The sequence below is a fragment of the Procambarus clarkii genome, chromosome 94 (genome assembly GCF_040958095.1).
Source record: "Procambarus clarkii isolate CNS0578487 chromosome 94, FALCON_Pclarkii_2.0, whole genome shotgun sequence".
In the NCBI taxonomy this organism is placed as follows: Eukaryota; Metazoa; Arthropoda; class Malacostraca; order Decapoda; family Cambaridae; genus Procambarus; species Procambarus clarkii.
Window position 1 is genome coordinate 1,940,040 of NC_091243.1, and position 23,810 is coordinate 1,963,849.

Sequence of the window (23,810 nt, forward strand, 5' to 3'; positions counted from 1 at the left end):
GACTGTCTGTTATATCGAATGTATTGATGGTGTTTATCGCACAATGGATCCACCTGTTGCTATTGGAGGCTCTTCTGTCCAGACTTAGTGCTCCAGTGATTATATCTTTACGTGAACTGATTCCAGGTCTAGTCAATATCTTGGTCACATACGGTGCTCATGATATGCTTTTGCTTTGGTCTTGACGGGTCAGGTCTGGCGTGATATTAACCCCCAGGTCTCTCACACTCTCCGATTCTTGACGAATTTCATCTACCAAATCGTACCTTGTATTTAGGCCTCCTACTCCCTACACCTATCTTCATTACTTAACATTTGCTCAGGTTAAACTCTAACAGCCATTTATGGAACCATTCCTTTCTTTATCCAGGTTATCTTGAAGCCACATGCTTTCCTCCTCTGTATTAATCCTTCTCATAATTTTGGCATCATCAGCAAACATTGAGAGGAATGAGTCTATACGCTCTGGAAGATAATTTTGGTATATCATAAATAAGGTAGGTCCAATTACAGATCTCCATGAGACTTTACTTATGACTTCACATCATTCTGAGGATTCAACCCCTCACTGTAACTCTCTGGTCGTAGAATTCTATTAAATCTTTGAGGCAAGATTTGCCATCCTTCAACCCATGTTGGTGGTGTGTCATGAAATCCCTTCTCCAGATGTGCTTCTAGGATTTATCTCACGATCTTCTACATCATCTGGCATGGTATACAAGTTAAGGACACTGGCCTGTAGTTCAGTGCCTCTTGCCTGTCTCCCTTTTTGTATACTGGGAATTCATTACCTGTCTTGCATATTTCTGATAGGTCTCTCGTCTCCAGTGACTTACTGTTCACCATGGAGAGTGGCAAGCAAAAGGTTTCTGCACACTCTTTCAGTACCCATGGTGAGATTCCATCCGATCCAGCAACCATTCTCATGTCCAGATCCAACAGATGCCTCTTAACCTCATTGTTATGGACTCGTCACCCTTGTCAGAGGGTAGAGTGGCAGTTCCAGCGCCATCTAAGAGTCTGCACCCGAACTCCCAGGGAATAGTACGTAATGTGGACAAAGTCATCTGGTGGAGGATTATCAAATGGGTAAAGATTCCTGCCTTGGTCAGCCAGAGGGGTCGTTGTGAGTGACCTCTGGTGAGGTGACGCATCAAGATCAGCGCCACCTAGTGGGTGCTATAGAGCACAATGTCAACTCCCCAGTGAGTTAGTGGTAATTCCTAGTTTCGCCAGTACCGGCTAGGTCATTGATGACGTTTTTGTGTCCACAGAGGTGACGTCTGGGGGCAGCGGTACTGGAGACGGCAGTTCGTCTTGGGCAGTCCACAGTCACCCAACAGGGTCCTGGAAACGACCAAGGAAGCCGCCGCTGATGAAGCAGTGTGGTAGCTGCAAGTGCTTAAGTGTTGAAAAGGATCGGCGTACCTTTGGGACTGGCTTAGGGGAGAGACTGACGACAGGGAGGTGCCTGTTGAGTAGTGCTGCTAGCTGGTCGCTAGAGACTGCTGCCAGGGGATCGCTACCCCTGTATTGTGACCCCGCTCAGCGCGTGGCTGAGGTACTCTGCCAGCGAGTAGCTGGAGAGCGGTCGTGGGGGTACAGGCACCTCATGACACTGTCAGTGGGCTGGCCCACGTATAGGTGAACTTGCCAGTGTTATTCCCAGTAAGGTTGGATACGCTACTGGACAGTGAAGAAATACTGGGAATTGATGAACTCTGCACGTGAACACGTTTGATATCCTGAGCGACAGGATTGTACATAGGTGTAATAATAGCCTATCTGTTCTTTATATATTATTTATGGTGACGGTGTACATATATATACTTAACGGTGGTGGAAAGATATTTAATATATTGACAAAAGAAACAGTGTTTTGTCCATCCCCTCTTTTTTTATGCATTACATAGCCACTTTCTTGAAAGCATACTACCGACTTGGGGTCGGATACTATCATTTTGGTTCTACCATCAAAGAATCCGGTTGCGACCCATAGTGGCCTTATCTTTGGTAATTTCGAACCTTTCTAAAGCTGCCTGGTTTACTGACACCTCTCCTAGTTCAGAACTTCCCCTCGTTCTATTGTGAAGACCTTCTGGAATCTCCTGTTGAGTTCTTCACACACCTCTATCATTCTCTGTGTAACTTTCCTAACCTGTTCTTTTACGGGTTTTTCCTCCTGATTTGACTTTGGAGCAGTTTTGGTTCGGTATTGGCTTTATTTGCTATGTCATTTTCATACTGTCTCTTTGCTTCTCTTCTCGCACTGAGATACTCATTCCTGGTACTATGATATCTCTCTCTCTGCTCTCGTGTTCTGTTATTATAGTAGTTCCTCCAAGCCTTTTTGTTTAGTTCCTTTGTTTCCATACACACCCTATGGTATACAAACATGCACATGATATTGTGTACCATGATCTGTACAGTACAGTGATTTGTACTGAACCGATTCCAAAGACCTTAGGGTTTGTAAGAAGGGGAATGGACGGCTAGAGCGAGGATGCAGGAAACCTGAGCAGGTAACAAGATAAAAGTCGGAGGAGGGGAGATACAGCTCGGGGGCCCAGCCATCGTGGGTCTGAACTTGACACTGGTATTGTGGGGCGATCCTTTTGTCCATATGCATCCATTCGCGTCGCACAGGGGATCGGTTCATGAACCTTTGATGATTATAGTGTTCTCTAATTGTGCCTATGGCACCCCTGCTCTTCACTGATTCTATTCTGCATTTTCTTCCATATCGTTCATTCTAGTATGTTATTATACTGTGTAAAGATGGGACCTGGTCCTCCAGTATTTTCCACGTGATTATTATTTGATATCTCTATCGTCTTCTTTCCAGTGAGTACATTTGGAGAGCTTTGAGACGATCCCAATAATTTAGGTGCTCTATCGTGTCTATATATGCCATATATGTTCTCTGTATCCCCTCTATTTCACCAGTCTATCCCGCTTTGAAGTGGAACGTGAGTACCGAGCAGTACTCAAGATGGTACAGCAGAAGTGATTTGAATAGTACAACCATTGGGATGGGATTCCTGAATTTGGAAGTTCCCGTAATCCATCCTATCATTTTTTTTCTGGTTGGCAAAATATATGCTTGGTTATGCTCCCTAAACGTTAGGTCATCAAACTACATTATTCCCAGATTCTTTACATGCTACTTTCAAAACTATGGGCAGATTTGATTGTGTTTTATACCCTGTATTTTGTTTAAGGTCCTCATTTTTACAGTACCCGAGTACCTAAAATTAGTAACTGTTAAACATCATGTTATTTTCTGCTGCAGAAAATACTCCGAAACTCACTGCCCAGTTGAAAACTTTATTAATATCAGCTTGTAGTTTTTCAATGTCTTCAGCAGAGGTAATTTTCATGCTGATTTTTGTGTCTTATGCAAAGGATGATATGAAAGCTGTGACTTCGTATCTATATCTGATATGTGAATCTGGAAAAGCAGCGATGCAAAGACTGTACCCTGAGGAACAAAACTTTTTAACTGTGCTTGGACTCTATTTTATTTGGTGGACTGGTACTCCTTGTGTTCTGTTCAACTGAAAATTGAGAATCCACTGTCCTACTTTACCCGTTATTCCCATTGACCTCAATGTGTGTGGTATCAATCCATTGTCACATTTATCGAATGTCTTTGCTAAGTCCGTGTATACCACATTTGCAAGACTTTTTTCTTCTAATGCCTCAGTGACTTTGTCGCAGCGGTCAAGTAGCTGTGAGAGGCACGATCTTCCTGCAATAAATCCATGTTAGCCTAGGTTGTGAAGGTCATTGGTCTCCATGAAACTGATCACCCTCTCAAATACTTTTATTATGTGGAACGTTAGTGCAACTGGTCTATAATTCTTAGCCAATGCTTTGCTCCCTCCCTTGTGTAGAGGGGCTATGTCTGCTGATTGAAGGGCATCTAGTTTCTCCCGCCAGTCCAAACTCTTCCTCCCCACTATACTGAGTACCAGTGCTACTGGCAATTTGAATTTCTTTATATATATTGAATTCCATGTGTCTGGACCCGGGGCTGAGTGCATGGATATGTTGTTAATTTCTCTTTATGCATTAATTTCTGCAACGCTCGTGTTGATATCAGTTATATTTACAGGGATTCGAATATCACGCATAAAGTTGTCCAGATATTCAAATTTCCTGTTTATTGTAGTGCTAAACATGTCCTCATACGACTATTTAAGAGTTTTACTAATTTCTTTGTCATCCTCAGTGTATGACTCTTCACTCGAATAGGTACAATATTGGAAGTTGCTTTTGCTTTTTTGATTTCACATATATGATGAATTATTTTGGGTTTTCTATATTTCTTGTTTTGCTTTCTGTTCTAGTTGCATTTCCTCAATCTGATATGACTGCTTCAGTCTCGGCTCGATATTTTTAATCTCTCTGATTAAATTATATTTTCTCTGTGGAGATGTCGTGACTGCTTAAGCAGACACGACTTTGTTCTGTTAAAACAATTTCCCATTGAATGTTTGTAAGTTCCCTGTTGATTTTCTCCCATTTCTATTCTTTTATTATTATAATTGAATTTACTGAATAATTCCTCTCGCTTTATCATTGTTTTAGGTCTATTCTGGGTACTGATGTTAGTTTGCACTTCATTGAGCTAGTGATCTGAGTATGTAGTATATCTGAGATTGAAATGTCGCTGATTATATCTTAATTGTTTATGAAGACCAGATCTAGAATATTTTCGTTCCTAGTTGGCTCTGTTGTCTGCTGGTTGAGTGAAAATTTGTCACATAATCTAAACAGTTCTATAATCTCTGGTTGGTTATGTCCAGATTGATTAACTGGAAAAAAAATATTGTCTGCTATTCTCCATCTTAGACTAGGTCGGTTGAAGTTACGTATTAAGATATCAGGTATTGAGTTTGCCAAATTATCGAGGCTACTCTATATTGGGTTTATCTGTTTTGTGAATTCCTCAGCCGTTGAATCTGGCGGTCTGTATATTAGAATAATAACTAAGTTTATTTTCTTTATTTTTACTCCCAGTACTTCTACCACCACATTTGTAGAGTACAGGAACTCCGAGCATACAAGGTCTTCCCTAATATACAGACCTACTGCACCATGTGACCTATTTACCCTATCAAAGTTTTTATATTTTCATTTTTCCAATGGTGTAGGAGATGAAATTTATTTTCATTATATACTATATTATTTTCTATGGCCCATTGAAACACCTGATTTACATCAGTTTGGAGGCTTGCTGAGTCTTCTGTGTTGTCTACCTCATAAAAATCCTGGTCATCTGCAAATTATAATACGGTACTAAAGTTTGTGTCCGAGTCTATGTCCGAAATGAGAATGAGAAAGAGTTCTGGAAGAAACACAGTATCTTGGGGACTGAGCTCTTCACGGTTGATGGTCCGGATTTTACTTTGTTGATTATTACACTCATTGGGCTCTGTTAGGAAATTACAGATCCATCTTCCTATTGTTCTGGTGATTCCTCTGGAACGCATTTTGTGCGCACTAACACCATGATCACACTTACCGAAAGTTTTTTGCGAAATCTGCGAATATTACGTTAGTGTTTTGTTTGTCTTCCATGGCTTCTAATGTCTTGCCATAGTGGTCCAACAATTGTGATGGGTAAGAGCTCCTATTCCGAAACCGTGTTTTCCAGGGTTATGTAGACGTTGTGACTGCATGTGTTTTGTGATCTTTCTTCTTGTCACCCTTTCAAGTATTTTTATAATGTGTGATGTTAGTGTTTCTATCGGCCTATAGCACCACCTCCTTCCAGAAGTGTTGCTATTTCTGCTGTTTTTAATGTCAGTGCATAGTGTCTACATCATAGTCTATAGAGAGCAGAGAGTGCCTATGGCGAAATATGATTTGATGTTGGTATCATATTCATAAAGAATTCGTTTGATTTATCAATCTTCAGTGTGTTTAAGAACTTACTGAAAACGGAATCGTACTGTAGCTTCCTATTTCTATCATTTCTGTGTTGTCATCTGTGAAAGTTCCATCTCCATTGCGCAGGCGCCCAATACCAGATGTAGTTTTTGTTCTAGAGTTTGCATATGAGAAAATGTATTTCTGATGTCTCTTTCTCTCTCTTGCTAATGGCCTTTTGCTTTGTCTGCCTCTCCTGGGTTTTTCTTATAGCTTTAGTTTCAATTATTTGTATTTCTCCACATAGCCATTTTTCTCGTTCTTGAGATTGGGTGAGGCGCTGAAGTTGTTTTGATATTCGTGTTCTTCGTCTAAAGGGAATGTCGTTCTCGTTCCAGTTTGTATCTCTTCTTTCTTCTTAGAGGTATGTGGCTTGAGCATAGCTGTAGTGCCACCTAATTTATTTTCTCGAGGCACAGGGTACCTTAACTTGAGGGTTACCTTGAGATGGTTTCAGAGCTTAGCGTACCCGCTGTCCGGTCCTCGGCCAGGCCTCCTCGTTGCTAGACTGGTTAACCAGGATGTTGGATGCAGCTGCTCACAGCCTGACATGTGAGTCACAGCCTGGTTAATCAGGTATTCTTTGGAGGTGCTTATCAAGTTCTCTATTAAACACTGCGAGGGGACGCCAGTTATGCCCCTTATGTGTAGTGGAAGTATGTTGAACGGTCTTGGGCCTCTGATGTTGATAGGGTTTTCTCTCCTTTTGCACCACTGCTTCTCAACGTGGGTATTCTGCACATCCTGCCATGCCTTCTGATCTTATGTGATGTTATATCTGTGTGCAGGTTTGGGACCAGCCCCTCTACTATTTTCCACGCGTAAATTATTATTTATCTCTCCCGCCTGAGCTCAAGATAATACAGGTTTAAGCATTTAATCAGTACCAGTAGTTTAGATGTTTCACTCAGTGTATTCTAGCAGTAAAAGGATCACTACAAGCTCTCCAGGTCAGCAATTTCTCCAGCTTTGAATGGGGCTGTCATTGTGCAACTGTATTCCACTCTAGAGAGCACTAGCGTCTTGCAAAGTATCATCATCGGTATAGCATCTCTTGTTTGAAAGGTTCTTGTTATCCAACCTGTCATTTTTCTTGCAGTTGTGACGGCTACTTTATTGTGTTCTTTAAAGGTAAGATCTTCCGACACGAGTACACCCAAATCCTTTACATTGCCTTTTCGTTCAATATACAACCTGACCATAGCCCATAGAATGACTTGATTTACATCTGATTGGAGATTTGCCGTGTCCTCCATGTTGTCTACTCTCATAAAAATTCTAGTGTCATCTGCAAAGGAAGATACAATACTATAGATTGTGTCCTTGTCTATGTCCGATATGAGGATGAAAGAAAGTACTGGAGCAAGCACAGTACCCTGAAGGACTGAGCTCTTCGCGGTTGATGGGCTGGATTTTATTTTGTTGACTATTACACATTGGTTTCTATTAATCAGGAAATTGTAGATCCATCTGCCTATTTTTCCGGTAATTCCTTTTGAACGCATTTTGTGTGCAATAACACCATGGTCATATTTGTCGAGGGCTTTTGCAAAAATCTGTGTATAATACATCAGTGTTTCGTTTGTCTTTCATGGCATCTAATGCCATGTCATTGTGGTCCAGCAACTGTGATAGGCAAGAGCGCCCTGTTTTAAAAACACGTTGTCCAGGGTTATGGAGATGCTGGGATTCCATGTATTTTGTGATCTTACTTCTTATCATAAAAATCTTTGAAAGAGAGCTATGTGATATTTGTGCTATCGGTCTGTAATGTTTTGCCTCTGCCTCTTTCCTCCTGTATGAAGTGGTGCTATTTTGTTGTTTTTATTATGTCAGAGATAACGCCAGTATTTAGGCTCTGTCTCCAAAGAATGTGAAGGACCTGCGACAGGTGTCGGAAATTCCGACACCTTTCACTAACTTCCAATACAACATGCAGATAATATTGCTGCTGTTTTTGTAGTAACACAAATTAAACAAATTACCTCGGTTACTTCTCAATGAAAACTATAATTGTGGAATTTTCACCAAGAAAATGAGGATATAATTGCCATGTCACTAAGACTAAATTCACCAGCTAATAATATTGCGAAATCATCTTAAAACACCAGTCTGTGGAACAAAATAGATAAAAAAAAGTATTCTCCATGACTGGATCTAATTAAATTACAAATAAAAACAAAGTCTCCTTCCCATTGTCGATAAATGGCAGAAAATGGAACTGAGACTTGAGGCTTCCCTTGAACAGGGAGGGGGGGGGGGGAGCAGCCATTGATATTAAGAAGACTTCTCGTGAGGACACGAAGTACGTAGTGCTGCCAATACTCGAAATTATATGGTTATCTGGAGTCCATCTGCCACAGCAACCTCACAAATTATGGGGAGTACCTTATTTCCAGCTTGAACTAATTCTCTGTATTACCAGGCCTGTTAGTATTAGCTAATGTCAACCTGGTTATGAGACACGACAACACCCAAAAAATGGGTAAGCATCTAATATTAATTTAATCGTAATCGGTGTCATGTCATATTTGTTATAAGGATGTTGTTGCATTTTTGACGATGTATTATTCGAGCATGTAACTTGTGACGACCCGAGACAATGTCAACAAATTACCTGGTTCCACGAGGCACTCTGCGACGCCATTATAGACTGGTCTAATACAGATTCAGCTTATGTTACATGGACGTGTCTATTGTTCTTTAACCAGACCACCTTCTACAAAACAGTTAAGCTGTTCCACAATTATTTATCACTAACCAATATTAATGAATTTGAACCAATTCATTCGTTTTAATTCAGCTGTTATTAAATAACCCTATGGGTTGTGATGGGAAGTTCCAAGCAGGACAACTATGAATATACAGTCCACTTTAATTAGAAAATAAATAATTAATAATTAAACTAGAAATAATTAAAGAAAATAATTAATAAAACAATAAATAAATTCCTTCTCAGAGGTTTTCTCCACAACAGGTTTAGGTTTACATTTTGTAGCCGTTGTGTCCAGCTTATATCTGTCATGTCTTGCTTTATTTGTTCTCAGTTATTCTGTTTATTATTAAAATTAAATGAAGGCCAGCAATAAAGTGGACTTTGTTTGATTTCCATGTTTTTATACCCTGAATCTTGGTAGGTATAAATGATGTTATCGTATTTGTTGAAGTGCTGGGTGCTTTACTTGTTAAAATCTGGGGTTCTGGTAAAGGGGCGCACTGTGCTTGTGTCCTCTATAACATTTGAAAGAGTTGGTGGTAGAGTCTGGACATTTGTAGCCATTCTTCTCGTCCTCGTGCTAAAAAATATTCCTCGTATTTAGAGTTGTGGTTGTCTTCATAGTGGCATTCTTTTGGGTTTATTCGTCTGGTTCCTCATAGATGAAAGGCTGGACAGTCTCTGTTGAAACATTCTTTCTTGATTAAAGAGCTTTTACAAACCTCTGGGTGAAAGATTCTGCAGCTTTTGAAACATTTTCCTGTGTTAAGAATATTCCTACGCTTCGTAGGGTGCAGACAATGAGTTACAATAATGTGGCTCAAGATATAAGGACCAAACTACACACCAAAAGATGAAGAGAAGATGAGGTTTCAGTCGATCCTGGACCATAATTAAGTCACATACGACTTGATAGTGGTCCATGACGGACCGAAACGTCGTTGTTTCTTCATTTTTTGGTGTGTTTGGTAATTTTTTATCGTGATCGTATTTGCATGTTTCATTCGCACTTCCCAATATTCCATACATACTGTCACGTAATTTCCTTGCATAGCAGTGGTAAGCTGCCTCTTCCTTCTACCTTCTACGTCTTCATGCTACAGTACACACTCTATGACAGCAGCCCCAGACAGCAGCCCCAGACAGAGGTCAGGATACACTCCACCCGGGTCACCCTACGAAGCCCTGTGAGCCCATGTCAGGTGTGATCGCCGGCGACCTATTAATGCCCGCTAACTGCTTGTCATCCCACCGGCTCAATGTCAAGTGCACCTTGCCACCATACATGATGTCACCTGCAGGCGTATATATATACCTGCCAGTGACTTGAAACTTACGGGCTCTCCATAGCCCGTGCTACATGGACATTTCGTTCTGAGTGGCTAAATCTAAAACAACAACAACAGACCTGGAACGACAGACTAGAACGAGTTGGTGCTCCTGGGATCTACACTCAGCCTCCTTCACTCGCTGTGCTCCGGCTACGACACGTGACGGTGGTTGTGTGGACTTACTTTTTAGTAATTTAGTCACCAATATTTTTCTTGTTAGTAGAGTGAAATAAACATGCATTTGAGTTTTTATTCATATTGTAATCGCCAAAGTAAAGTTTCAGGAAATACATGTTGTTTATTAATGTTAAAGTTTACAGTAAATTGTGGTATTTTTTCCAGTCCATCCTCCGAATTGACAGTACAGTTTAATACTAAGTGTAATAAGTACATTTCCTTACTGTCATACATAGCACATAATTTCACTTATGGGCTGTTACATTTACCTCCCCATTTATTCTCCTCGTTTTCTGTTAAGACACTCAGAATTTTAGGATGAAGTTTTCAAATTTAATTTGCTATACTCAAGTTTTAAATATGAGGAATTTCTCTTTCAGTTTTATTAAACAATAGAGATTTTATACAAAATTTTAAAATATCCAGAGTTACTTTACAATTTATTGAAATATTTTAGTTTTGTTTTATTAGTTATATAAAACTATAATATCAATATAGCTATAGGTTAAGTACTAGTTGTAATTAAGAAGTAATAAAATGCTTATCTTCAAACACTAAGAAGGTTAGGTTAGGTCGTGGTTCTCTAATCGACTTTTGAGGTAATCCTCAAATATTCTCAATATATTTGACAGTACGGTTTAATACTAATTAAAAATAAGTACAATTCCTGACTGCTATGCATAGTACATAATTACACTTACTTGTTCTGTTACATTTACCTCCCCATTTTTGGAGGACTGGCTGATTTTTTTCACCTGTTTATTGTTAAATCTTTAGACCACTTTCACACTGCAAGGGCAAAGCAACATTTTTTTTTATATATTTTTTGTTTCATGTGAGTGATCGCAATTTGCCACCTGCACTCCTCATTCGTCAGTCACCCATCTCGCATCCATCTATGACTTGCCCTGGTCCAAGAGCTAAAAAATGCATTAGTTATACCCGAGTCTCACAATTATCACTCTTCTGCCATCAGTCATCCATCTGCACTTTGTACTGGTCCAAGAGCTAATGCCACTAAAAAAATACATATAATCACACATTAAATGGTTATAGGATAATCGGAAAACCATATCTGGGGTCACACAATTATCACTTATCCATCAGTAACCCACCTCAAATCCTAGCACTGGTCCAAGAGCTATAGTCTCTAAAAAAAAATACATTAGTTACTCCTAAAATCTCACACAGAGAGTGGGAAAGGAATCAGGAAAACACCCCTGGGTTGCGCGATTAACCTCACCCGTCTGTCATCCATTTGTGGCTCACCTTCTCATTCTCAGAAACTGAGCGCACGGTCGTAGTCACAAAACACACTTCTACGTTAATAAGCTGGCTACAGAAACACGTCACAATACATATACCCAATCTGTAGCATCGACAGGTTTTGGGTTCCTGTTTTGCTTGTTTATTTTTAAATGACCTGGCATTGAGCCCGACAACCCTGGCACCTGGCATTGAGCCCAATAATCCTGGCGTTGAGCCCAACAATCCTGGCGTTGAGCCCAACAATCCTAGCGTTGAGCCCGACAACCCTGGCACCAGGCATTGAGCCCAATAATCCTGGCGTTGAGCCCAACAACCCTGGCGTTGAGCCCAACAATCCTGGCGTTGAGCCCGACAACCCAGACTGGATGTTACAAATAATATGACTGAAACCTTTTGAAGTGTCTGAGCATGCATTTAGAAGGGCTTCTCTATTCTCTATAGGAGTTCTTATTTTCCAAAATTGTCATCATCTCCTGGAAGGTGGTGCTATCTTTATCACAAACCCAGTACACAGTGACTTCTCAGTCCAATTTTCCTTGCATTACTGGTCATGTTGGCACATTTTCTGTGTGTGGCTGCGGAGCACAGTTGGCACTGAAAACTCTCCTGATGAGTGTTAACCTACGTATATGAGTAAGGCTCGTGCTTCCGTTAGTTATTTTATAATCAGATTAGCCCTATTAGTTTTAATAATAATAATGATATCTACGAATTGCAAATAAACAACTGTTTTAAAAATGGAACCACCAGTATACTCGATGATAGGTATACAAAGAGAAACAATATATATACATAGTTAAAAATAAGGCCCACTAGTAAAATGATAATTAAATTCCACTATGCTGATGAGAAATGACAAAAATAAAAATATTGTGAAAAAACTGATATAATGAATACTTATAATAAACCCAGTAGTTATTATAAACCAAATTTAATTACCAACACGTAAGCATTTAATTTAATTACCAACACGTAAGCATTTAATTTAATTACCAACACGTAAGCATTTAATTTAATTCCCAACGCGTAAGCATTTAATTTAATTACCAACACGTAAGCATTTAATTTAATTGCCAACACGTAAGCATTTAATTTAATTACCAACACGTAAGCATTTAATTTAATTCCCAACGCGTAAGCATTTAATTTAATTACCAACACGTAAGCATTTAATTTAATTGCCAACACGTAAGCATTTAATTTAATTGCCAACACGTAAGCATTTAATTTAATTACCAACACGTAAGCATTTAATTTAATTACCAACACGTAAGCATTTAATTTAATTGCCAACACGTAAGCATTTAATTTAATTGCCAACACGTAAGCATTTAATTTAATTACCAACACGTAAGCATTTAATTTAATTACCAACACAAATAATAAACCAATGACAAAAGACTTAACACAGGAATATACGACCAGTCAATACCAATCACACATAGCAACTTACACACACACACACACACACACACACACACACACACACACACACACACACACACACACACACACACACGCGCGCGTGACTCGCTCTCACTAGCCAAATACGCGTGACAAGAACTCTTAACAGACACACTTACATATGGCGATAATCACTCCCAAACACATATAAACTTAGGTATGTAATATCTTATACATTCTGGGAACACTACTCAAATAACTGAGCTTCACAGAAGGAAATAATGATAAATGGGATGCAATGTAAAATTGGAAACAGTGGGACCAACCACCACACGTGAAAAAAATCCCTTGTCCAATACCTTTCCACTGAACACACGCCTGCACATGACCGCCTCTCATACAATATAATACAACAGGGTAAATACAATAGCATAACTGAACACACGTCATCAAGATGAAATAGAATTACATTATATTTATGTTAAGAAAAACATAGTTTTAATTCTAATCATATCTGAGAAACTGAGGTGGGATGAGCATTTAATCATGCATACATTAACAATAGTGAGAATCGGGTAAATACCTCGTTTATAACAATAATCTACATTCTTACGACATTCTGTGCAAACCTTTACGGTCGACATTTATTATTATTTTCTCGTGCTTGGAGGGGGTTTGTGAGGGCAGTGGAGTCACCAGTGTTGGTGTTAACGTTTGTAGTGAGCTTAGTGTGACTGTCCTAAGTTTAGGGCTGGTTGTCCCCACTCAGCAGAACCTCTGGCTGTGGGTTGGTGACCTCACACGGTAGGGCACTTAGGTCACTATCAGCCTGAGACTTATTTCACTACCTGCCTGTGACTCGGGGTCACTACCTGCCTGCGACTCGGGGTCACTACCTGCCTTCGACTCGGGGTCACTACCTGCCAGTGACTCGGGGTCACTACCTGCCTTCCACTCGGGGTCACTACCTGCCTGCGACTCGGGGTCACTACCTGCCTGTGACTCGGGGTCACTACCTGCCTGTGACTCGGGGTCACTACCTGCCTGCGACTCGGGGTCACTACCTGCCTGTGACTCGGGTCACTACCTGCCTGTGACTCAGGGTCACTACCTTCCTTCGACTCGGGGTCACTACCTTCCTTCGACTTGGGGTCACTACCTGCCTGTGACTCGGGGTCACTACCTGCCTGCGACTCGGGGTCACTACTTGCCTGCGACTCGGGGTCACTACCTGCCTGCGACTCGGGGTCACTACCTGCCTGTGACTCGGGGTCACTACCTGCCTGCGACTCGGGGTCACTACTTGCCTGCGGTTCAGGTCACTACCTGCCTGCGACTCGGGGTCACTACCTGCCTGTGACTCAGGGTCACTACCTGCCTGCGACTCGGGGTCACTACTTGCCTGCGGTTCAGGTCACTACCTGCCTGCGACTCGGGGTCACTACTTGCCTGCGGTTCAGGTCACTACCTGCCTGCGACTCGGGGTCACTACCTGCCTGCGACTCGGGGTCACTACCTGCCTGTGACTCAGGGTCACTACGTGCCTGCGACTCGGGGTCACTACCTGCCTGTGACTCGGGGTCACTACCTGCCTGCGACTCGGGGTCACTACCCGCCTGTGACTCGGGGTCACTACCTGCCTGCGACTCAGGGTCACTACCTGCCTGCGACTCGGGGTCACTACCTGCCTGTGACTCGGGGTCACTACCTGCCTGCGACTCGGGGTCACTACTTGCCTGCGGTTCAGGTCACTACCTGCCTGCGACTCGGGGTCACTACCTGCCTGTGACTCGGGGTCACTACCTGCCTGCGACTCAGGGTCACTACCTGCCTTCGACTCAGGGTCACTACCTGCCTGTGACTCAGGGTCACTACCTGCCTTCGACTCGGGGTCACTACCTGCCTTCGACTCAGGGTCACTACCTGCCTGTGACTCAGGGTCACTACCTGCCTTCGACTCGGGGTCACTACCTGCCTGTGACTCAGGGTCACTACCTGCCTGTGACTCGGGGTCACTACCTGCCTGTGACTCGGGGTCACTACCTGCCTGTGACTCGGGGTCACTACCTGCCTGCGACTCAGGGTCACTACCTGCCTGCGACTCAGGGTCACTACGTGCCTGCGACTCAGGGTCACTACCTGCCTGCGACTCGGGGTCATTACTTGCCTGTGACTCAGGGTCACTACCTGCCTGTGATTCAGGGTCACTACCTGCCTGCTACTCGGGGTCACTACGTGCCTGCGACTCAGGGTCACTACCTGCCTGTGACTCGGGGTCACTACCTGCCTGTGACTCGGGGTCATTACTTGCCTGTGACTCGGGGTCACTACCTGCCTGTGACTCGGGGTCACTACCTGCCTGCGACTCAGGGTCACTACCTGCCTGCGACTCAGGGTCACTACGTGCCTGCGACTCAGGGTCACTACCTGCCTGCGACTCGGGGTCATTACTTGCCTGTGACTCAGGGTCACTACCTGCCTGTGATTCAGGGTCACTACCTGCCTGCTACTCGGGGTCACTACGTGCCTGCGACTCAGGGTCACTACCTGCCTGTGACTCGGGGTCACTACCTGCCTGTGACTCGGGGTCATTACTTGCCTGTGACTCGGGGTCACTACCTGCCTGTGACTCGGGGTCACTACCTGACTGTGACTCGGGGTCACTACCTGCCTGTGACTCGGGGTCACTACCTGCCTGCTACTCGGGGTCACTACGTGCCTGCGACTCAGGGTCACTACCTGCCTGCGACTCGGGGTCATTACTTGCCTGTGACTCGGGGTCACTACCTGCCTGTGACTCAGGGTCACTACCAGCCTGCGACTCGGGGTCACTACCTGCCTGTGACTCGGGGTCACTACCTGCCTGCGACTCGGGGTCACTACTTGCCTGCGGTTCAGGTCACTACCTGCCTGCGACTCGGGGTCACTACCTGCCTGTGACTCGGGGTCACTACCTGCCTGCGACTCAGGGTCACTACCTGCCTTCGACTCAGGGTCACTACCTGCCTGTGACTCAGGGTCACTACCTGCCTTCGACTCGGGGTCACTACCTGCCTTCGACTCAGGGTCACTACCTGCCTGTGACTCAGGGTCACTACCTGCCTTCGACTCGGGGTCACTACCTGCCTGTGACTCAGGGTCACTACCTGCCTGTGACTCGGGGTCACTACCTGCCTGTGACTCGGGGTCACTACCTGCCTGTGACTCGGGGTCACTACCTGCCTGCGACTCAGGGTCACTACCTGCCTGCGACTCAGGGTCACTACGTGCCTGCGACTCAGGGTCACTACCTGCCTGCGACTCGGGGTCATTACTTGCCTGTGACTCAGGGTCACTACCTGCCTGTGATTCAGGGTCACTACCTGCCTGCTACTCGGGGTCACTACGTGCCTGCGACTCAGGGTCACTACCTGCCTGCTACTCGGGGTCACTACCTGCCTGTGACTCGGGGTCACTACCTGCCTGTGACTCGGGGTCACTACCTGCCTGTGACTCGGGGTCATTACTTGCCTGTGACTCGGGGTCACTACCTGCCTGTGACTCGGGGTCACTACCTGCCTGCGACTCAGGGTCACTACCTGCCTGCGACTCGGGGTCACTACGTGCCTGCGACTCAGGGTCACTACCTGCCTGTGATTCAGGGTCACTACCTGCCTGCTACTCGGGGTCACTACGTGCCTGCGACTCAGGGTCACTACCTGCCTGCTACTCGGGGTCACTACGTGCCTGCGACTCAGGGTCACTACCTGCCTGTGACTCGGGGTCACTACCTGCCTGTGACTCGGGGTCATTACTTGCCTGTGACTCGGGGTCACTACCTGCCTGTGACTCGGGGTCACTACCTGACTGTGACTCGGGGTCACTACCTGCCTGTGACTCGGGGTCACTACCTGCCTGCTACTCGGGGTCACTACGTGCCTGCGACTCAGGGTCACTACCTGCCTGCGACTCGGGGTCATTACTTGCCTGTGACTCGGGGTCACTACCTGCCTGTGACTCAGGGTCACTACCAGCCTGCGACTCGGGGTCACTACCTGCCTGCGACTTGGGGTCACTATACCACCCTTCGACTCGGGGTCACTACCTGCCTTCGACTCGGGGTCACTACCTTCCTTCGACTTGGGGTCACTACCTGCCTGCGACTTGGGGTCACTACGTGCCTTCGACTCAGGTCATTACCTGCCTTCGACTCAGGTCATTACCTGCCTTCGACTCAGGGTCACTATCCTCTAACAGCGGTCACTTTTCCATGAACACCTGCACTATTTCTTTCGAAAAACATTACTTTTAAGTATCCAACATAGTTGCATCCTGAATTCCATCTTCTAAACATTGAAAGTGTTGTGCGGGCTAAAAGGAAACTGTATGTGGTGAGAAACAGTCAGATTGTTGCCTTATTAAAGAGTGAGGCTCCAGAAGGACTCTCCTGTATCCAAGTCCTTGTACAAAAACGTGGCAAAATATATTGAGGAATCCACACTTTGCGTGATGTGTTCTCGTTGGGGACACATGGCTTGGAGGTATGAGTTTGATCCCAGATGTCGGTACTGTGGTAAGAAGCATGGCTAGGGTCAGGATTGAAAAAGGAAATTTATTCACGCCATCTTGCTGTAATTGTCAAGGTATCCACAATGCTGGTTCGTTTCTCTCACATAAAGCTTTATTTGAGAGATTCCAAGCCGGCACACATTAGCAGGGTAAATGAAGCTCCAAAGGAAGGCAAGATCGTACAGAAGGAAGAAATAGTGTAAGAGACAATGATACCAACATTTGGGAGAAAAGAACGGCGACGATCAATTAAGGCTTGCCTAGTGGCAGTAATAAATACAACCAAAAAGTGTACCCTCGTGATGGTGAGGGGCAGGGCACCTCATGGATTATCGCTGATCGAAAAGTCTCAAGAAAATGAACTATCATTGACAGAACCAGCTGTCAGGGGCGCATGACAGCTGGTTGGACAGCGCTTCGTATTCGTAGTCCTGAGGTTCCGGATTCGATCCCTGGCGAAGTCAGAGACAAATGGGCAAAATGTTTCTTTCACCCTGATGCCCCTGTTACATAGCAGTAAATAGGTACCTGGGAGTTAGGCAGCTGCTACGGGCTGCTTCCCGGAGGGTGTGTAACAAAAAAGAGGCCTGGTCGGTGACCGGGCCGCGGGGACGCTTGGAAATATGAGTTTGATCCCAGATGTCGGGCATGAATACCCTGTAAATGTATGTTGTTGTTGTTGTTGTCTTGGATTTAGCTACTCAGAAGGAAATGTCCCTGTAGCTCGGGCTATGGTGAGCCCGTTATTGAGTCCAGGTATTCGCGATAACCTTGTTACTGTGATATTTGGGTCAAAGTTTTAAATGGAGGTGGGGTTTTCTCCTTTTACCCTGCTTCTTTTTCGTTTCTGTTTTAGTGCACTGGTTTTAATCTTGTTTTAATAACATTATCTTGGTGGCGGATGTGGATGCAGAATATTCACTCGTGAGTCAGTCCCATTCTTCAACAGCGTTTCTAATCATTGAAGTTACTGTGGAATGTGTATCTAATGGAATGTGTATCTAATGGTGGTGAACATTAGATACACATTACCTCCCTCATTACCTCCCAGAAGCACTTGTAACCAAGTCTGAGTCTGTGTATGGCTACTGCAATGTCTCTGGATATCTTTTCTTCAGGCTTGAAAGAGTAGTACCCAGTGGCTTGTTCATACCATATCGCAGTAGTTCTTCCTTACGCTTCTTTGGCTCTGTGGCAACTTTTGATAGTTGAGAGTATTTTCTTCTTGATTTGCTCCTTAATCTGTAAAAAACTTGGAGGTATTTGTACCTGTACAACAGGTAGAGCAGTGGCAGTTTTTGCTAGTGTCTGCCTTTTCATTACCACTTATGCCAATGTTACTTGGTATCCAATTTAAGGTGATTGCCGGCCCTAGATTATGGGCTTCTTTTCCTATATGTTGGATTTATGTGAGGAGGTATACATTATCTCTGTGCTGATTGGATAGCAATGCCTGGAGCAATGATTTAGAGTAGGTATGAATGATAAAATCATGTAAAATATTCTAAATTGAATAGTTTATGGCCTCCTTCAGGGCATATAATTTTGTTTGCAATGTTCACCACCCACTATTCATGCTCCAGTAAGCTGTAAATGTAACATTATTGTTATTTTAGATTCAGCTACTCGGGACAAAAAGTTCCAAGTAGCGCACATATGTGGTTATGGTGAACCTGTAATGGACTTACCTGGCACAGGAATGGGGCTGTATGTTGATGTACCATTATTGTGTTGTTTAAGATTCAGCTAATGGAATAATATTTCCATGTAGCCCATTAGTGAGCCCATTAGTGGAGGCTCTCTGGAGCCATTATCTGTATCAATAACTGATACTGGAGATCTGGGGGTGGTGTCAGTGGATACGCCAATTCAATCCAAGACCATAAGGCTGGTCAGATCGGTGAATTGATGGAGTACACACGTTGCTGACAATTGAGTGCCATAGGAGTCAGCAGGGCTGTCGGCGGGGCTGGCCACAGTCGACTGGTCTAGGGGGAGATGCCAGGGTGTCACAAGATGGTTGGTTCCTTAGCCCATTTCCCCGAAGTTGGTAGTTTGGTCGAATTTTCTTCTTCAATGTGTCGTAGTCGCAGAGGATGTAGAGGCTTTCTAGAAAGCCGTCTATGTGAAGGATCCGTCCTGTTTCTTTGCACTTGTATTCCCAGTAGTCGTTCTGGATTAGAGAGTTATGCTGTCTGTTCTCCTTGGAAAGTATGCGGCTAAGTCAGAGATACCTAGAGAGGGGTAGAATGAGAACCTGTCAATCTTGTTTGTGCCGGTGAAGGATCTGGAGGGAAAGATGGTGCCCGGGCGGCTGGTAAGGAGCGGGAGAGCCGGTGGCAAATTGAAACATGGTGGTCGGTCGAATCTTCGGAGTCGGCCTCACCATCCAGTTCAGCGGTCCTGGGGGCTGGTGCCGTTCTTGTCAGTGAAACAAGCTCGAGAACTGCGGAGTTTGTCGCCAGACGGTGACGGCTGCCTAGGGGTCGGCTCAGGTATCCCTGAGGTGGAGGGTCAGGTAGCAGTTGCGGAAGCTGGAAGAGTGTCATCGGGTGCAGAAGCTGTCAGAAGTCCATTCGCGACGACCAGCCTGTTGATAATGTGGAAGTAGCTGGTAATGTCGTTGCCATACATTTTATCGGAGAGGTGGAGGAGAACGGGTAAAAGGGTGATCTTGGTGGGGGCTGCAGGCTGGGCCGGTGGTGGTTTAATCAGAGTTAGTGCGGTCAGCTGGGGGCAGCGTCCCCAGGGGCCAGGCGGTAGTGAGGGAATCACACATGTGTTCAAGGGGTCGGCCGGCCGAGCGGGCACACTGTACACGTGATCCTGTTGTCCCAGGTTCGATCTCGGGCGCCGGCGAGAAATGATGGGGAGAGTTTCATTCACTCTCATTTCTATGACCCTGTTACCTAGCAGTAAATAGGTACCTGGGAGTTAGTCAGCTGTCACGGGCTGCTTCCTGGGGGTGAAGGCCTGGTCGAGGACCGGGCCGCGGGGACACTAAACCCCCGAAATCAACTCAAGATAACCTCAAAATAAGAAGGGTAAGAGCGGGAATTCCGACGGAGTGGGTTTGATGGTCGAAGTATGGAGGTGAAGGAAGCAGTAGCCATCATCTTTTAGATTTCCTCCTGCCAGAGGAGAGAGTCAGGCGAGACTGCAGAGTGTGGGCCATTGTAGGCAGCAGCGACGGTGGGAGGATGTGCAGTCCGTGCAGTGGTGCTCCTGGGTGCAGAGGCTGCATCTCTGTGCTTGCTTGGTGCACTTCCTGGTGTAGTGGAAGTACTGACAGCACTTGAAGCACTGCCGGAGCTCCGTGAAGCGTTCCTTGAGCACTTGGTTGGGTGGTATAGTAGCTCCTGCTTACTTAAGTCTGTAGTCCGTGGCGTGGATCGCTGCGATGGCTGTGTGATGGTCACCTTCAATGTTGGTCTGCGATTGACTTCGGCGTTGGAGATGGTCTTGACCGCTACCGCTGTCAGCGTCTGGTTATGATCGTTGATGCTGACGACGATGTCGTCGAGGGTCGGTGAGCCAGGTGCTGATATTCCTGGCGAACACGGTCCTGTCTGCCAGGTATTGTCGGGGTGGCGTGAGGGTGATGCCGGTGTCATGCTGGGTGGTCGTGGCGGTGAGGGTGAATATCTTATCAAGGTCCGAATCCCTGGAGAAGAACAGGTAAACACCCTCTCTTGTCTCCAGGATGTCGGCAGGTGAGACGGTGGTGGCGAAGAGTTGTGTTTACTAGTTGTGTTTTTACGGGGGTTGAGCTTTGCTCTTTCGGCCCGCCTCTCAACTGTCAATCAACTGTTTACTAACTACTTTTTTTTTTTTTTTTTTTTTTCCACACCACACACACACACACACACCCCAGGAAGCAGCCCGTGACAGCTGACTAACTCCCAGGTACCTATTTACTGCTAGGTAACAGGGGCATTCAGGGTGAATGAAACTTTGCCCATTTGTTTCTGCCCCGTGCGGGAATCGAACCCGCGCCTCAGAATTACGAATCCTGCGCGCTATCCACCAGGCTACGAGGCCCCGTTGTGTTAAAGTCTCGGCGGTGGAGAGAACGAGACTATTCCAGAGGCGAACATTGACCCTGTGCAACATAGTGCAGGTGAGGCCTGGACCATAGGAGCTTGAGTCGACAGCAAAGACGGATGTTTAGAGTGAATGTGATGTGGAGGTTCCTGTAACTGAATGTGTAACGTTAAATCATAACCATGCAAACAAAAGCATGTCCCTATTTCACAAAGCAACTGTCCCTATTTTCCGCTTGTTACATATTGTAATAAAGTTTTTACATTTTGTTATAACGTTTTTATGACATACTAGCAGTACCCGGCCACGCGTTGCTGTGGCTCAGCAACCTTCCCTGTCCCACAGTCCTCCCCACCATTTCCCCCCTCTCACGTCTCCTCGGCCTCCAACCATTCCCCACTCCACCATCTCCTCTTCCTTCCCACCATGCCCCATTCCCCTGTCCCTTTGTCCTCTTCACCATTCTCCATTCCCCCATCCCCTCATCCCCACCATCCCAAACTCCCCCGTCCCCTCGTCCTTCCCCACCATTCCCCACTCCCTCGTCCGATGCCTTCCCAAATGGTCTGATGTTCCCATCAGAAAAGGAGGAACATCAAGTGATCTGATGTTCCCATCACTTAAATATAAGAAAAACAGTTAAAAAATGAAATGAAAATATGAAAAAATAAAACAATAAACTATATACTATAAAATCTATGAAATTCAATTAATCAATGCAATCAGGAACATTGAAATGGAATTGTAACATATTTAGTATAGCATGTGTGTTGCTCTTACATGCTGTTTTTGGCGCTGTTTTTCAAGAAAAGCATAGTTTTACCTGTCACAGGTGTGGCATCTGTACTTATACTTTCGAAATGAACGGTATGGTAAACAACACAGCTCAATTCCAACACAGTGTCACACAAAATAATAAAATAAAAAATTAAATAAATCAAATTCTATGAAAATAAAATTTATCAATGCAATCGGAAACATTGATATGGAATTGGTGACATATTTAGTATAGCGTACATGTTGCTATTATGTGCAACAGATGGCGCTGTTTTTCAAAAAAACATGTTTTTACCTGTCATAGGAGTGGCATCTATATATATAACAGGTATATAAAAAGACGCGCCTATTCGAATGCAACGTTGTGTTAAAATTTCAAAGTAATTGGTGAATAACTTTCGTAGATTACAACGTGTGTTGCTCTAACGTCCAACAGATAGTGCGGTTTAAAAAAAAAACATGCTTTTTCCTATCACAGGGGAGGCATGTATATATAAAATGATGCGCCTATCCGAATGCAACGTTGTGTCATAATTTCAAAGCAATCGGTAAAGAGGTTTCAAAGATTTCCCTCATTTGAAAAACACATGAAAAATACAGTTTTTCAGAAAAAGCATGTTTTTTTTTTTTTTTTACCGTCACAGACGTGACATCTATATAGTATGTATATACGAACCTGCTCGGATGCGAATGGAACGTTGTGTGAAAATTTCAAAGCAATCGGTGAAGAACTTTCAGAGATTAGCGGTTATGCACAAACGAACATTTCCATTTTTATTTATGTAGATTAGAACGTTGTTACAACTTGTTATATTAGTTGTTACAACTTGTTAGGAGGTGATAAAACTTGTTCGAACGTTGTTTGGCGGGAAGGACCTTATATACGTGCTCTTATTATACTTTAACATTTATTCTTCACTGAACTGAATCAATGAAGCTACATTTATCTCTGAAATTCTAAGCAAATTATTCAGTAAGTTCAATTTCATCCTCATTATGTCCATCATATCATTTCTTGTACATCCCAATAATATTTTCATGGCTTATTATTATTCTGACTTTATTTTGTTCCGTTTCCAAATTAAGTCTACCTTTACCAAACAAGAAATAACAGATGCAGCATAACCAATAAGTAATCACAGTATAAAATGTGATTACTATTATAATGTGAAATCTAAAATAGTAATATTTGTATATTTTATGGACTTGTGAGGTCCCTTGAGGGACTTCAAATAGACGAGGGTAGAAATGCTACTCTCTCCCTTTTGAGATATATTTCATTACCTCAGTAAACGGACGTGAACTTCGAAAAACACTTTCAAATTTTTTGTAGCTAATTTGGGTTTGTCTACTTGCCAGGCATTCATAAACTACAATGAACTTTTCCACTGTGCTGTTGCTTATTTAACCCTCGCGATTTGCAAAAACGCTGGAGCAGTCTCGCACGCACGCACGCACGCACGCACATGGTCACAAACTCGTACCCTGTTCTGTGCAGTACAATGTTTAGAACAATACTATTTATAATGACACATAGAGTACCATGTTACGTACGTAACATGTACTGTGTTTTGGATAATACTGTGTACTGTATTGTATTCTGTGCA

General features: G+C 44.1%; 1 protein-coding gene across 1 annotated transcript in view; it reads right to left on the reverse strand.

The window, feature by feature from the left end:
- LOC138359951 (uncharacterized) overlaps positions 1–19,931 on the reverse strand; it is a 31,325-nt gene extending 11,394 nt beyond the window's left edge. The window contains exons 1-4 of the mRNA XM_069319825.1: positions 19,769–19,931; positions 15,741–16,172; positions 14,590–15,021; positions 337–465 (exon numbers count right to left, since the gene is read on the reverse strand). Of these exons, the coding sequence (XP_069175926.1) occupies positions 337–465; positions 14,590–15,021; positions 15,741–16,172; positions 19,769–19,931 (1,156 nt within the window). The remainder of the gene's footprint in view (positions 1–336; positions 466–14,589; positions 15,022–15,740; positions 16,173–19,768) is intronic.
- Positions 19,932–23,810: the final 3,879 nt, after the last annotated feature.